Below are 16,484 nucleotides of genomic sequence, written 5' to 3'. Positions count from 1 at the left end.
AGTGGATGGGGTGTAGAGAGGGAGAATGAGGTCTTTGTTTTAGTAGAAAGGAAAATCTTACCTACGACCCTGAGCTCTGCACTCGAAGAGATGACACCATGTTTATTTTCAGCTATGCATTGGTATCTGCCAGAATCTGTCAGATTTAGATTTGATATTGTAAGTGCACCATTTTCAATTTGGATCCTTCCCTGAATATTAAGAAAAATACCTTTATTGATGATATATTTCCTGTGAAAAATTTAAAATAAGTAAGAAATATGAATAGGACAGCATAAATATGATAAATGGGGTAGATGTAACAGCATATATGTGAGAACAGTTCCAAAATAATTGATATGACCATATCATGGAATGGCAGCGCTGAGATTTAGCAATGCAGCGTATAAAATCAATTCTTCAAATTTGCTTGGTTTCACAGAGGCTTTTTAGCCTCAAATACCCTCATATTTCCCCAGAAATGTGGACAAAATCCTACTAAGCACCTCACAGCAGACTAGAGTATCCAAAACATACAGATGGCACTGGCATTTCATACTATTTAGAGATTTCACACTTGCCATTTGTTAATGAGCTCTCTGTAATACTATGCAGAAAAAATTCCAACAGTCATTAAAAGGAAGATGCATTTCAGTGCCTCAGAGCTGACAAAGCTACTGAAGTATAGGGTGCTTCTCACCTCGATACTTCTTGGAAAACTGTATGAATTATGGTAAGAAGTGACTGCTTTGAAGGATGGAGTGATAGGAGCTGGTGACAAAAGGAACCAATGACAAAGACAAAACTAAAAGAGCTTCTCCTCTGGGGAAAGACAGAGAAACAATAATAAACAGAGGGACAAACTGCATTCTTAAAAACATTTTCTTCTTCTTTTTTTTTTTTTTTTTTTTTTTTTTGAGCAGAAGAGCCTAACAAACGCCTCAGATATGGCTCCCTAGGCCTAATGCAGCAGTACTCCCTCTTTGCCCTTTCTGCTAAGGGCTGCTTACAGCTGGCCCCACTGAAGGGTGACTCTGTTTAAGGCAGCTCAGCTCAGCTCCTTCCCTTCCTAACAGGTCCCAGTTAACTGTAAGGTGCTCAAGGCAGTTAGACAAAGAACAAAACAGGCCCTAAAAGGAACAGGCCTGAATCTCCACATCTTGATTCTATTTCTAGCATCCTGAGCTGCTCTTATTCTTCCTTACGTCAGATTCATTTATGGGGAAGAGGAGCTTAGTGGAACAACCCCAGCAGGAAACTTTTGTGGAGCAGACCCAGCATGAAGGAGGATTATTGCAGTAAAGGAGCCGAAGACAATTCATGATACACAAAGAGCTCCTCTTCTGCTGCCTCCTCAGTGCCGGCCTTTAATGAGTTAGTCCTACAGCGTACAGCCCTTAAGCGTTTCCAGAGCCATGCTTATTCCCTTACATCATGCCTCAAGGCTTGACACCAATGCTCCATGGTGGAGAACTGCAAAATCTGAATGAGAGAAGGTATTTTTTGTACTTACTGGTAAGGTAAAATAGTGCGTTACCTCAGTGACTTTGTGTAATACAGTAACAGCGCTCTTAAATCACCGAGATATTTTGTACTCCCTCCCTGAACCTGTCCATGAAACACTACCAATCCTTTTAGTGAGCATATAACTATAACAGTCTGAATGGTAAGAATTGTTTTTCAGTGCTTAGATCATTTTTCATAGCCATCCACTGAATTCACTTGAGCAGTCCTTCTTCAACTGTGGGTGCCAACATTGAGCACAACATTCAAGTACTCTTGACAGCACTGGCTAAGGGCAAAATGCCTTCCTACGATGGCCTACTGCCCCTGGTTTATATTCCTGATAAGCTGAATTCTGTGGTTTCCTCAATGCAGCAGTGAGAACTAAAATCAATAGGGGTATCAGATGCTTTTCTGCACTCCTGATCTGGCACACATCCTCAGTACATTTTTTCCTTGTCACCAAAAGGATTACCTTCCACTAGGTTAACAACTGTATTACAGCAAAGAATTATGTTACATTGCTATTTACATTTCAAACTTTGCATCAAACACTGGTGACCTGTGTTTTTTTACAATTTTTGTCTTCTCAATTTTTTGTCTTCTTCAAGAAGTTTGAAAATCTTTTCTTATCACCTTTAATGAAATTAAAATGGCAAGTATAACAAAATAATTTAAGTTCTCCATCCCTTATTTATGGTTGTTAATGTATAACTTTAATTAACTTCTTTCTTGAGTCCTTCTTTATGTAATTATTTCTCTGGTTCTACCATTGTTTTTAAACCTCTTTTAGGATATTTTTGTATAATATAATTTGTCTTTGTGTTTCTGGCATATCAGCTTTTGAAGTTTCCAACTGGATGCTCTTGACAAACAAACATGGAAATTATATAAAAATATTTATCTGGATGTAAATACACGGACTTTTGTGAATTCTCATTGTTATATGAGGTACTGCTACTTTTGCATATCATTGCGTTTTTCAGAAGTGAATGTTACCTCTATTGACAGCTGCTCTCCATTCTTCAGCCACCTATACGATGGTTTGGGCTTCCCACTGGCTCTGCAATCCCAGTATAACGTGTCCTCTACAGCAACTTCGGTATCTTTTATTGTCTGGATCCAGTGAGGTTTTGCTGCAGATGAAATACATATCAACAACCCTAACTAGTTACTGTACCACCAGAGATTCTCACTGGTTCTGCTTCAAGTCACCTAATGAAAGAAATTACTCACTGTTCCTTCTAAACATCTTTACTGCAAGTAGTAAAACAAAAGAAAATTGAGATTATAGATCACTAAAGCTGAATCAGTCAAACTGATATTAAAATCACTAATGATTAAATAACACAACTTTAAAATTGAGGTAAACGTAAGAAAAAGAAATTAGCAGCAATATTGGAATTAAATAATTGATGTAGCCAAATCATCAAATTAATATTGAAAAGAATCTGTTAAGTCCTAAAAAATGTAATGGTATGTCAGTCTTAATTTCAAATACCATTTGAATTGTTTTCAGTACTAACATCCATCTCTATGGGTGAAAACAAAGATACAAGACTGGTTTTGATAGCAGTAGACATAACAGAGCGTTTGGGTGATGAAAGCCAGAAAAAGTCCTCAGCAAAGTCTACAAAAATTTGAACATTTTGATTTATTAAAACTATACATCCTTCAGAATTAACTAACACACAATCAAAAGTGTAAAAGTATAGTTTAAAATGCTACAGCTTTCATGGGGATAAAAAAAAACACAAAAAGCTTACTTGGAAAAAAACCCACTCATTCATAAAAGGCAACAGGAGTTTATTCCTTTGGTGCTATTTCACAGAATAGCATATAATTGTCTTACAGCTAACTGGTGTGAATTTTCTTTGAATGTATTCAAATTGATAGAAAGTTTATGATGTCAATATACAAGCTGTGTCTCCTAGATAAGATAATTTTGAACATGGCATAAAAGAAAGACTAAAAATAGAATGAAACTTGGGTTGCAAAAATGTAATTACAGGCTACGGAATTTTCTAGACCCAATTTGACTACTTTAAAGATTTTCCTAAAATGATCCTTTTTCATATAAAAATAAATAAATACTGAAGCTAAACTTTCTAAACTAGTATCATTCGTATTTGTACTATATGTTTGTCTGATTAAACTTAAGATGACTGATGAAAAGCAATTTAGAACTAGGATATGAATCAGAAGCACTTTTTAAAAAAATATCTAAAACCAAAGAAAGATGAAGTAAGACATTTCAGGAAGTAATAAATATTATATATTTATATAACTAATATTTACAAATCAAAAGGCACATTTTTGAAAGCTTCTAGTTGATCTATGACCAAAAAGGTAAGTTTTAGAGTTCCTTGCTCTACTAAAAATCTGCACTGAATGAGGATGTATCTTTAGACATCTCAGAGTACTTGATACCTCACGAATAACGTTGACATTGATGATCTAGCAGGACAGTGCTGTACATTGACAACTATATACTTCAGTTTCTGGATAATCTGGACACATTACATTGAAGTCTATACTTTTTTCCCATATAAAAAGCAAAAGCTATATAATGTACATGAGACACAGCCATGTAGATAAATGTTTAGAAGATTTTCTTTTAGCAAGACTTTGGCTACTAAATAGCATCAGCTTCTAAAACACAACGGACATTTGAAATTTAATCCTTTATTTCCTTAACTACAGGCTCCTATCACTCTCATACCAAAACAAATAGAAAGAAAAAAAAAAGGAAAATACCATTATTTTATAGATGACTTTTGGAAGCACATAAGGTCAGATTAATTCCTGCTGAACTTCTCACTACAATAGCATTATACCAGCAATTAATTCAGACCAGGAAAATTAATGACTTGCCTATGGTCAGAAGGGAAGTCTGCAGCACAGCTGGGAGCTGAACCTATTCCATTGCCAAAGGCACGAGACCAGCAGACCAACATTTGAATGAAGGCTAGTATTCGTTTTGTTAAAAAGATTCATTCCTTTCTAGCACATAAATTCTCTCTCCATCTTATGTTCTGAAATGCAGCGATAAGATCTCACCATGATCACATACTGCACCATACTTTTAGGATAACAAGGATTAATTCTGTTTATGATTTATGTGTAAATATTCAGGATTAACTTCTCATAGGAAGAATTTACTAGAACGTATTCATTTAGATATTAACTTAGGAGGGCTTGGAATTCAACCAGTATTTGCTGACAGTGGAACCTGCTGTTATTTCTTTTGTTTTGCATGTCTCTTATACCACATGAGGATTAATGCCTTTTACTAATTTGGGGATCATATATTTTTTTACACTCTTTTTATCAAGGTTAGCTCTGAAAGACAGGATAACCTACCTAATCTTTGCGTCAAACAGATGTATTATCTTACTGATATTAATGTTGGTTAAATACCGAAAGCTAACGTTCCTACACTGGAGTTCAAGAAAGAGCCATTGCTTTGTCTCATGTTGTCATTTGGAGTATTTGTCCCACATGTGTCAAGGGGCTGAAAGCTCAGTCCTCCATGTCAGCACGCTTCCTGCACTTTCCATACCTAAATATTTATGCAACAAGCAACAGTCCGTGAATTATTGATGGATCCATACATGTGCAATATTTCACATCTGCTGCATATCTTCACTTGAAAGTAGGTTAACTGTGGTCTATTTTCAAGTTCAAGATCTTGGATTCAATTTCATTACAGAGAAAAACACCGACTTCACTGGAAATCTTCATTTTAGGACTCTTGATGTCAGGCAGTCTCCATAGAAGGCTTTTCCCAAGTCTCCAGGGCATATATGACAAACTTATCTGAAAGTGTGGGAGCAAGACCACCACTCAGAAGAGAAACAAACAGAACAGAGCTTCCAAAGCCCCAGTGTGTGGCTTTTCACAGTGTGTGAAATTCATGGTGCTTGAGCATTTGCAAGAGAGTGTTGATGTAGACTTCAGTGATTTTCTTGACGGATGCTCTTTGTCTCTTCCAATTACTGGCCAAGGAATCCAGCAGAAAGAAAAATACTCTTTTCAATCTTCCACATCTAAAAAGTCTCTAACGATGAGTGTAGAAAATATCGGAAATTCTTTGAGAAAAAAAATCATTCAACTAAACAGTTCAAAATTGAATAGATGGCTTAAGCAGGGCAATCACAGATGAGACTATTCCACAAAATACTCTGAATCTTGGCAAAAGTAAGGATGTCCATATTGCAGCAACTGAGAAAAGTGCAGACAGAAGGTCATGTATTGGTAGATCTACGTATCCCCTCAAAAGAAAAAAAAACATCACTTTCCAAGCCCAGCACTACCCTTTTTATTGAGCTCTGCCCAACTGTACCTTAATGATTCTGAAGAAACAACCGCATTCCTCTTGAAGTCTACTCACTGGTAGGCAAATGTTACCTGCTTAGAACATCTGCTTTCAGTCTGGAGACAAAACCACCATATCTGTGCTCCTGAATTAAGTCTGTAATGACTTGTTAAAAAAAAAAACAAAAACTCTTTCTGGACACACCACTTCTTCCTCCTTCAGCAGGGAACAGGCAAACAGACAACACATTTCCATTGAGATGAAAAAAAATACAATGGCCTGTAAGTTGTGAGGTTGGAAGTGAATTTTAATGGAGTTTGTAGCACAGGGTTTGTGACCATGATAGGAATCTGTAATTGTGTGATAATACTTGCAATTCTCAGGAACTTGCAGTACAATCTTCACAAAACATTCATAAGAGGTTCCCCTTAGGACAAAATACTTGTAGGTAACTGATTTTCTAAAAAACATAGCCATCAGCCTCACAGTTAGTTACTTGTAAAAGCATCAGCCTACATTTTACTTCATTTGTTATTGCCTTATATATTCCTTGTAATACTCATAGTCGCACAGGCAAAAATGACACGTGTGTGTTAAAATAACATTTAGCCTGGTGAGAAGACTCAGTTATCTTTTTTTTATTGACTATGACCACCTTTTGCTTCCAGCTAACAGGCCAGGCTGGTCATCCTGAAGAGAACAACTGTGACTTCACTACACCAGGGGAATCCCTGTTGGCCGTAAGTGGAAAAAGATCCACCATGTTAGCTTTTTAAGAAACCTCTTTGCAATGACTGTTCTGGGGTTTGGTGAGAGCGAAGACCAACTGCAAGGAGTGACTGTGCCGAGGCTCCTGGAAGCAGTGGCTGAAGGAGCTGACATTTTCCAGACGCTGTGTTGAGACCTAATTTATAAATAATTTGTGGGGTACCTTTCAGCCTCCGCAACAGCAATGATGCATATTAACAGGAAACTTTACATCTGATTGCCTTCCGAGTCAGAGGCTCCAATAAAAATATCTTTTTAAATTCTGTAAACCATAGGAAAAATGTGCAGGAAAGGCAGAGCTTCAGGACCATGACTTTTGTTCAGACACACTGTGCTCTCCCAGAGAGCACTGAGGTCTGCCTTACCTCTGCTCAGAGGCAGAAGACCACGGGATGCTCTTCCAGAACAGTCCCTAATTGGAGCTCACACATAAGATGCAGCCTGCTTATACACACATCCACACATCCTTACTTTGAAATTTACAGTCTGAAAGCTGGGCTGGAAATCTCTTTTGAAAATACCTTTGTATAGCTCAGCAGTCAGGCAATAAATCAGAGTCAAAAGGCACTTTCCATAGTTCAAGAGAAAGCGGCTATGAAGCATACTGGGAATTCACAAAGTTTTGTAAAAACAGAAAATGTAACCTTCATTTTCCAAGGTAATATCTCTCTGAAAGTCAGACTACGACACTCATACTGATGCCTACAGCAGTGATGAGCCTACTTTTATCTAAAAAATTCAAGTGACTTTAAGCACAGATACCTCTTTCTGATAAAACAATGGGGCCTAAAGAAGCATGTAATAACTTCAATCCAAAGGTCCCCGAAAATGTCATTTTTTTCCACTTCCATTCCAAAATAAAAACGCTCTGAAGCAACAAGCAATTGCTACATCATTGGGAAAAGTCTTAGTATATAAAAAATATGGGCAATTAAATTGGACAGTGATCAACCTGAAGTTTACTTGTCAAAAATGTCAGCAACTTCTTGACAGTATTTAGCTCTATATAGTTTTGTAGCTAATGTTTTGAAGACCTTTCCATGAACAAGATGGGGTCAGGCTACCAGACAAAAGCTTTGAACAGTGAGGCTCTTCCACATTCAGGAGTAATGTGTTTCAGTATAATTTTAGTGGTACATTATTACCAAATGGTATATCTATAATGTATTTTATACAGAGTCTATTTCTTACTGAGGGTCTGTATGTTCACAAAATGGAAATTCTGCCCCCTGACATCCCTTCATGCCTTAGCTAAGCACACAGAAACAGCAGCTGTTACAAGCAAGTGGAAATGACCTTGCTGCCTGACTTTGACCATTGGCACCTGGTGAGCACAACAACTCACCTTTGCTATTAAAAAACACTAATGCAGAGCAAAAGCAAAACAGCAGATACTTTTTCTCCCTATAAAACATTTTATGTTAGTACTGACTGTCAAAGTATGAGTTCTGTTGAATCACCCTGTGCTAATTTAGAGAGTATTTTCTTCAATTATACTTAAAATTAACAGCTGTACATAACTCTACCATGTTGCATGTTGTTTAACTGCACCTTAAAAATGTAATGAATTTCTTCCTATTTTTCCATGCTATGAAAAGTCACGGATTCTTTCTTCCATTATCTCTTTCTGGAAAGGGGTAATAGCAAAGATAAGTGAATATACTACTAAAGTGAAAGCAAATTATTTATATATTCAGGTTTTATATTAAATCAAAGTTAGATAATCTCATCCTATATTTAGCACATGTTGAACTCCACTGGGGAGAAAAATATCATTAAACACAAGTTGGAACTGTACAGAGCACAATGAACCAAACATTTGATGTTGGGCTTTTCTTGATATAATCCTTCACAAGGAAAAAGGAAGATTAATAGTCTGTTAGTAATGTTATGAAAGAACCCATATCTGTTTTGGAATATCTATGTTAATTATCAATTTCAACTATGTCTTCAGAGGTATATTTAAAATGAAATTTGAAATGAAATTCGAAAAAATGGACCCATTTCATTTTTTATGAAGAGAGTTATAGAGGTCCACAGGATTTCTAAACCCGAACATATTTATAATCCTTCTCGACATAATGACAAGAGGCATGACTGAAGTTGAGCCCATATTAAAGTGCTTTATGATTTCAATACCATGATTCATTACTGGAAGAAGAGTAAACAATTGAATTATTTTTTTTTTTAATCAAACAACTTATGCATTAAAACCCCAAGTGTCAGAATTCAAGATTTACAGTTTCAGATGTTTCCTAGCAAAGAAACAAAATATTTAAAGCTTTTTCTTAGTATTAGGTTTATGTTTCACTTACACATAATTTTAAAAACCTGCAAAGAAAGGAAAATTGCCTATTTTCAGTTGAATGATGCATTTTTGCCCATTTTTTTCCCTTAAGAGATGTATTTTACACATTGTTTCACTAAGACAACATGGAGAATAACCCCAGCTCTTCTTAAACTTTTTTGGATAGGACAGAAACCTCTTTTTGTTCTGCCAAGGATAGAAAAATAAATGCTGAAAAATAAATAAATAAAAAGGCATTTCTAATGCTTATATTTTTCTATATGTAATTATCAGATCCATCCTAGACTTCCACCAAAATAATTTCTAGACAGCAACCAGTATCCACTAACATTGCCACATGGATTTGAGGCATCTTTGCCAGAGCTGGTGCTTTATGGCAGATGGATGATTTTTATTCTAAGTCTTCAGTATACTGCATTAATTTTCGCCCAAATCCTCATCTGCTTTCAGAACAAGTTCCTTAAAAGTGCATAAATATTGATCTTCTATTGGAAGACTAACTGGCATACGATTATGTTTCTTTACCAGACAGATTTCTGAGCTCTGATATCAGACATAACGGCAAACCATCAGTAAGTATAATCTTCAGTTATAGAACACTATTCCTTTTCACACGGAACAAAACCCCTAATTATCAGAAAGGTTTAAAATTACCCTATCCTGAGAACAGACTTGTTGGTATTCTGTTTGTAAAAATGAAAGCAAGTAATAAAATATGAAAAAAAACCCTCAAATCTACTTAATTCTGCAGAATGGGTTTCATTAAGCAAAACAAATGAAATAAAACAGTTGGAGTACCATTAATGCCATTACAAGTCTCATTATTCTCTTCAGTCTAAACACCCATATTAGGGAGAAATCGAATGCAGACAGATATTTATACTGGAATATTAACTCCATTTGAGAGTTCAGATCCCTTTCTGGATTTGGAATGAAAATATTCACACTGAGCACTTGCAAATCACAATTTCCTTGTTACAAAACTGCAACTTGCTTACTTTTATTGATTAGCAACTTTCTTTATTTGAGCTCTGTGCCCTTGATTGACGAGAACAGAAGTTGGGAAGCATGTCACATTCAAAATTACTCACCATCATAAAATTATCTTATAACGATATAACTAATAACTATATAATATAGTTTATTTATATATAATAACTCATGAACAAATGAAATTCTATCTGGCATGTAGTTTACATCCATGTATCTTACAACTGCTCTGTTTCAAACTGGCATAGGAGTACTGAACCAAACTGATGACAAATTGCAATTTATTTGAAACTTTTCAAGAAGCTAATAAAATCCTAGAATGGTTTGGGTTGGAAGGGACCTTAAAAATCATCCAGTTCCAGCCCTCCTGCCATAAGCAGAGATGCTTTCTACTAAACGAGGTTGCTCAAAAAGCCACTTTATAGAATCAAATACAAAGTACCAAGTTTAGAATTATAGATGACACTGGCAGATAAAACATCTAGCTCTTTTGCCCTGTTATCCACAATTACTATTAAAAAAAAGTCTTAATTTGTACCAGTATATGGAAAATTTAATACAGCTATTTATTTGGAAGCTGGATTGGGAACACCTTTTTTGCTTTATCAAATCTTGTTCCCTAGATTAAAATCTTCATTGATTGAAATCTACATTGCAACACTGTGTTCTAGTAAAAAGTAGCTTCCCATACAGACTAAGTAAATGGACAGAACATTTGTACAAAGTTGCACAGTAGGTATTTTCTGTGCTTTTTTACACAACTTTTTTTTTTTTTTCTAAGAAAAAATCTCGAATACTCCTAGATGAGGAAAATATTTGAAAACAAAGACTGAAACCTTCTTTAAATTGGCATTTACCAAAAGCAAACTAAATTTGCTAATATCTGGCTTTCACAAAAATTGTCAGTTACCACTTTTATGGAAATCACTCTTTCTTTAAACCACTACCAATGTGCTTTGCTAATATTCATTTCACTCTATAAATGCACAAGAGATTCTGTCAGTTTCCCAGCTCTTTCCTATTATTTCATCTCCTATACTGGATTATATTGTCCTATTTATTTTTTTTAAGAAAGTAAAACTGTCTTTTTGGAAAGCAAAGGATTGACAACATCCATCAATCAACTTTTCCTAAAGCAATATAAAATTTATATTTTCTGCAAATGTGAGGACTATATAAATACCTTAAATAAATTTGACTGGAAATTTAAGGTTTTACCCACGATCAATCTAAGGTGTTTCTATATATATACATATATTATCTTTCCAGCATTTTTCTAAATAAATACAAGCTCTTTCTATACTACTCTTAGCTATTCTTTTGAATGTGGATGTTTATCAGAAAAGTTATGCAAAAACCTGGTGGAAAATTTATCTTCTTTCTCTATAAGCTGTTAAGATGCCAGCAATTTTTAAGAACGGATTTTTGACGGTTTGTAAATGCAGAAGTACTTGAGAGTGGTTTGCATTTCATGTGCAAAGAAGGGTGGGAGAGAGGAAGAAAGAAGGTTTCCTACCATAGTAAGTGAGACGTCCTCTTGCAATGTTTTTTCCTCTTGAGTTCTCAGTAATACATTCATACAACCCTGCATCCTCCTGCTGGAAATTAGGTATTTCAATCATGCCATTGGATTTCCTTAGCTTTATTTTACTCGGAAACGGCAGACCATCAGTTCTTCTCCAGTTAATCTGAGGCACAGGGCTAAATACAAGACAATGGGACTTAAGTAAACAACTTTGCTTCACATACTTGACTGTCAAAATTAGGCACTTAAACTAATATGTAATACACCCCAGAAGTGACAAAACCTTGTGTTAAAAGTAGTATTAATACTGTACATGACAGATGGTCAGACAGCATGGTAACTGATTTGCATATGCTGTTCTGTTCCTTATGATATTATTTGTAGCATCACATTTTTCACAAATATCTGCTTTACTGTCTAAAAGCGACTAAAATTTCTTGTAAATCAGCACTGGCCTCCCCTGAAGACAGGAGAGATTTACACCAGTGCCCTCCATGGAATGGAATCAAGGAATCAAGGCAAGTCTTCTGCAATTCCCATCCTAGAAGACCCTTTCATTTTCTGATTTCAAAACTTTCCCTCATGTAGCTGGGGAACAGAAGCAAAAGCATACGATTAAGTTACCGTTCTGGAGTTTAAAATTACGAGTGCTTGACAAACTGTCTACAAATAAACTGCAGAGTGGTTAGTAAATACATTTACAGAAACATAAATGCATTCTCAGATCATTTATGAAACAAAAAAGATATCAATTGTGTGTGAAATGTCATTGAGAAGAGGAATGTATTTTAATCTTTATTTCAGCTATAAAGGAAGAACAATATTATGAAAGCATCAAGTATATTTAACAGTAAAATTCAGTGAAAATTCTCACTGACTTCAACAACAATTCCTTTACCCTGAGAAAGTGGAGCTACTTCAAAGGACATCTGCAAAACTGCATTGATCTCATTCAAGAGAATTTGAAGTGAAATGTAAATTCCTGTGTTGCCAACATGCACATTTTAATTCTAAACAACTAGAGTGACTCCAAAGCTCTTTCCCCTCTTATTCCAAGGCAGTAACTGTGATGGTCAAAGCAAGATCTTTAGAAAAAACTATCGACAGACTGCCAGCTGTCCACAGCTGTAGCACCAATGAACGCTAACATGCTTCAGCTTTGCAGTATAGGTGAAGATGAGAACTTACTTTCCTAGTGCAAAGCATTCTAGCTTCACAGTCGAGCCTTTAGCTGCAGGAAGTGTCTCAGGAAACTGAACTTCTATTTTGGGTTCGTATTCTCCCATTACACCTATACAAGACAATTGGAAAAGGTCATATTTCATTTCTGAAGCTACCTTTCTCTCTTTAGTGCTGCATAACATTAAATTCAAAATTCAGTTTATTCCTACCATACTCCATTTAGAAATTCGAGCACAGGGACCTTCCAATGAAATCAGTCAGAGGTAGGAGAGGAAGAGGAAAACACAACAAATACAGTTTATCTTCTTATAAGCAACCAGTATTCTGAGAATGCATGAAAAATGACACCAGAAGATAAAAAAAAAAAATCACTGGCAACTAGCTGTATAGAACATAATGAAAGAAGGGGTGTTTAGTCGCAGGTAAAGGGGAAGTCATACCATCGGTGCGCAGCACTAGAGGAGTAGGAGACCCAAGAACGTGGCTGTTTGTCACTGTGCTGGTTACGACACAGGTGTAATTTCCCACGTCTGACGGCTCCACTTTGGCTATGTAGAGGTGACCGGTCTCCTGAGACACAAATCGCCGACTGTCCTCTTGTACAAATGATGGATACTCATTGAAGATCCAAGCAAATGACAATTCTAATTGGTTATAAAAAATAAGTAAAGATGGTAAAGATGTTTGGTAGGGTTTTCCACATTTTTTTTAATTCTTCAGAGAGCTTTTTTTATTTATTGTATCTTATAGAATTATCATAGAAATATTGCATTATGTATTAAACAAGACCAGAGAACCAGTGATAAAAAAAAAAACAAAAAGCTAAAAACATATCAGAAACAAGTGAAACCCCAAGAAGTTAAAACAAACCACTTTTTCAATGAAACCATACCTCTTCCAGTAGAAGAAAAATATGAAAGGAATTCAAAATCTTTTACAAAATAATGTTTCTTGATCTACTCTCTTAAGATTTAATATGACGGGAAGAGGAGTAGACAGCAAAAAATGAGACCAGACTTTGTTAAAATGGAAATATCATTCAGTATCTACCTAGCAGCCCAGCTAGATACTTAACAGAAATGGCACAGGAGTATATGCAGCTGAAAGGAATGTCAAAAGAAGTAAAAGCACCTAGAGGAGCTCAGAACACAGCAAAACTGTGTTTTTCACACAAAAATTAGATCTTTGCATGAAATGGCAAACTGGCCCTCACTGGAGTACTTTACAGGCATTTTAAAGGAAAACTAAACTTCAAAAGACAAATCAGAAGATTTGGCAAAAACTACATTTAATTTTTTTTCCCCTCTGAACAGCACTCTGAGCTGTGTATCCAATTCTAATTGGCATGTGAGAAGCCATGTGCCTCTTTCATTCATATCCTACAGAATGAAAGGAAATTAATTTTTAATGGTTTTCCAGGCAAGAAATAATTTTTCACCCAAGTGCCACTCAGCTGAAAGTTTATAAAAAGATTAGAGCTTCTGCAAGTGCTAATTAGAAACGATTATAGTTTGATTGACCTGCCTTGGCACTAAAATATCTTGTAGCATTTGCACTGCCCCTACAAAATGGAGATCATTCTTTTTTTTTTGCACAGGTTTAATTTGAAAGTGCATACATTTGGATGCAGTCACCAAAGGCAGGGTTGGCATTTTCATAACCCCCACAGCCGAGTATGAACATGCAGCCAGGAAAGCACCAAGCCAACAGAATAATTTAACGAAAGGTAAGATAGTGCAGATAAAAAACACTCAACAAATTAAATTATTAAAATATTTATGGACTGGTTAATGCAAAAAGGGCATCAAATGAAATGGCTTATCATAATTGCATTTAATTTTCTTCAATCAATATTTAAACTCTTTCCATTACCATAATTTTGCAGGAACAACGTGTGTGTGAACAATTAACATTCTCAGGAATATTCTCAAGAGTTAAACTTTTGTTATACTGGGAAATTTTTACTGTTGGAAACAGTCAACTATCCTAGTTGTGCAGCATGTCTCCTCCAATGAAACAGAGCCAAAAAGTTTATTCCTAGGTAACAAGAGAAGTTGAATTAATTTATCCCAAGGAAGCCAACATGGATTTGTTACAAAAAGACAGAGTAGTTAGTGCAGTAGGAGGCAAAACCTTGCGACAGAGCTTGACTTCAGTAAGATGTCTGAGATATGCCACAAGAGTCTCATAAGGAAGACACAGCCAACAAAAAAATATACCCTATATAACTGCTCTCCCATCTTACAACAAGGCGCCAATGTTTTGATGTTGAACAGAGAGGGCTTGAGTAAGTAGTGTGATGGGAGGGCCATTGGTGGTGCAAGGCTCTGGCTAAGGTTCAATACTCTATCACAACCACTACAAATAGTGAATAAATAAATGCATAAATAAAAAAAATGATAGAGAGTACACCTCCAGAGTTTGAACGGGACCACAACCTGTGTATGGTCTTGCTAAAGACTAGAAAATTACTACATTTTATGAGATCTGCTACGGGATGAGAGCGATCATAAGAACGGTGGAAAGCATAGAGTAGGTATCAATTCAGGAACAGTAGGAAAAAAATGAAAGAAAGATCTACATTTTCAGCTTTATAACACACTCTAAAGTTTGGGAAGTCGCAGTATTAGTTCTGGTATTTATTGAGCTACTTGTTTTCCTTCAACTCAATATCTTATTTCATTCTAAAACAAAACAAAACAAAACAAAACAAACAAGACATTATTCTTAACATTCAACGGGGATGGACATGTCTGTACACCAAGCAGGACAAAAAGCAGCTTGATTTCATTATCTTTATACTGGGCTAATAGTAAATTCACTGAAATCAGTCAGTATGATTATGAAAACCACGCAAAGTGTATTTCAGTTTAATCAGATCCTTCGACAGCCTATGAATAAATACTCCTGGAAACCTAATTTCCCATTCAGCATACATTTTCATTGACTCTCTTAAACACAGAGCATTTCGTTACCAGTGCCCCACAGCCACTATCTCATTCTATATTTGCTGTACTTTACAAGATTGTATTCTGATTTTTCCCCCAAAATTCGTATTAAACAACTTGTTCTGTGATTTATTATGTTTACACCCCTTGCTTGTTGCTGATCTTACAGCACCTCAAGGGATATAAATTCACTCCCTTTCTGTCAATTACAAATTTTCAGTTGATTTTCTGTTATAAATGAAAATAATACGTCTCTCCCGGGCTTCCTCAGAGATCTAAGCCTTTGCTTTCCAACACATTTTTTCCTTATTTGGAGACCATACATGGATAAGGTATTGGAAATTACAGTTATTACTCAATTTTTATTTGTTTACTACATCATGGTTGGCTTCTACTCTTTATTTAGTATTATTTGATTATTATTTACTGTGCAGTTTACCAGCCACAACATGCTCATACTGTTCTAGGCCCTTTGTGCACTTAAATGTTCAATTAAAAAAAAAATCATAAAATTGCCTGTCATTTTTAAACTGAAATTTTATAAGATTCTACAATTAAATCACCACAACTGTTGTGGTCTGCCATGGCCATTTCCTGCCATCTGCGAGCTTTGAGAAAACTTCCTATGGAAGAAAAATGTAATGTTGCTAAAGGGACATAGCGGGGAGGAAAGCCCCACACATTTAGTAGCTTTTAACTGGGTTCAAAACTAGGTCTTAAGTACATCTAAATGCTTTTGAAGAAAAATTACTTTTAATTATATTGCACATTTCCTTTTTAAGACAGACCTGCATATCAGTGGGGAACCACTGAATGGAGCTGGAATTACTTTATTTTTAATGAACAGAATGTTAGAGTCAATACAGGTTTGGGGAATTTATAAATGAATTCAGGAAGTCAGCACAGCAAAAGCTAGAAAACAACAGTGGAGATAGGCCTGCAACAAAGGAGCAGGATCATTCA

At 35.7% G+C, this 16,484-nt stretch overlaps 1 protein-coding gene across 3 annotated transcripts in view; it reads right to left on the bottom strand.

Moving 5' to 3' along the window:
* CNTN3 (contactin 3) overlaps positions 1–16,484 on the bottom strand; it is a 99,681-nt gene that overhangs the window by 24,875 nt on the left and 58,322 nt on the right. For all 3 annotated transcript variants that reach the window (XM_072044302.1, XM_072044301.1, XM_013107509.5), the window contains exons 4-8: positions 13,014–13,217; positions 12,580–12,682; positions 11,383–11,567; positions 2,482–2,618; positions 62–191 (exon numbers count right to left, since the gene is read on the bottom strand). In XM_072044302.1, coding sequence (XP_071900403.1) covers positions 62–191; positions 2,482–2,618; positions 11,383–11,567; positions 12,580–12,682; positions 13,014–13,217 — 759 coding nt within the window. The remainder of the gene's footprint in view (positions 1–61; positions 192–2,481; positions 2,619–11,382; positions 11,568–12,579; positions 12,683–13,013; positions 13,218–16,484) is intronic.

The sequence above is a fragment of the Anas platyrhynchos genome, chromosome 13, assembly GCF_047663525.1.
Source record: "Anas platyrhynchos isolate ZD024472 breed Pekin duck chromosome 13, IASCAAS_PekinDuck_T2T, whole genome shotgun sequence".
Taxonomy (NCBI): Eukaryota; Metazoa; Chordata; class Aves; order Anseriformes; family Anatidae; genus Anas; species Anas platyrhynchos.
The sequence above is the reverse complement of the archived record's forward strand: the minus strand, read 5'-3'. Positions and strand labels throughout refer to the sequence as shown.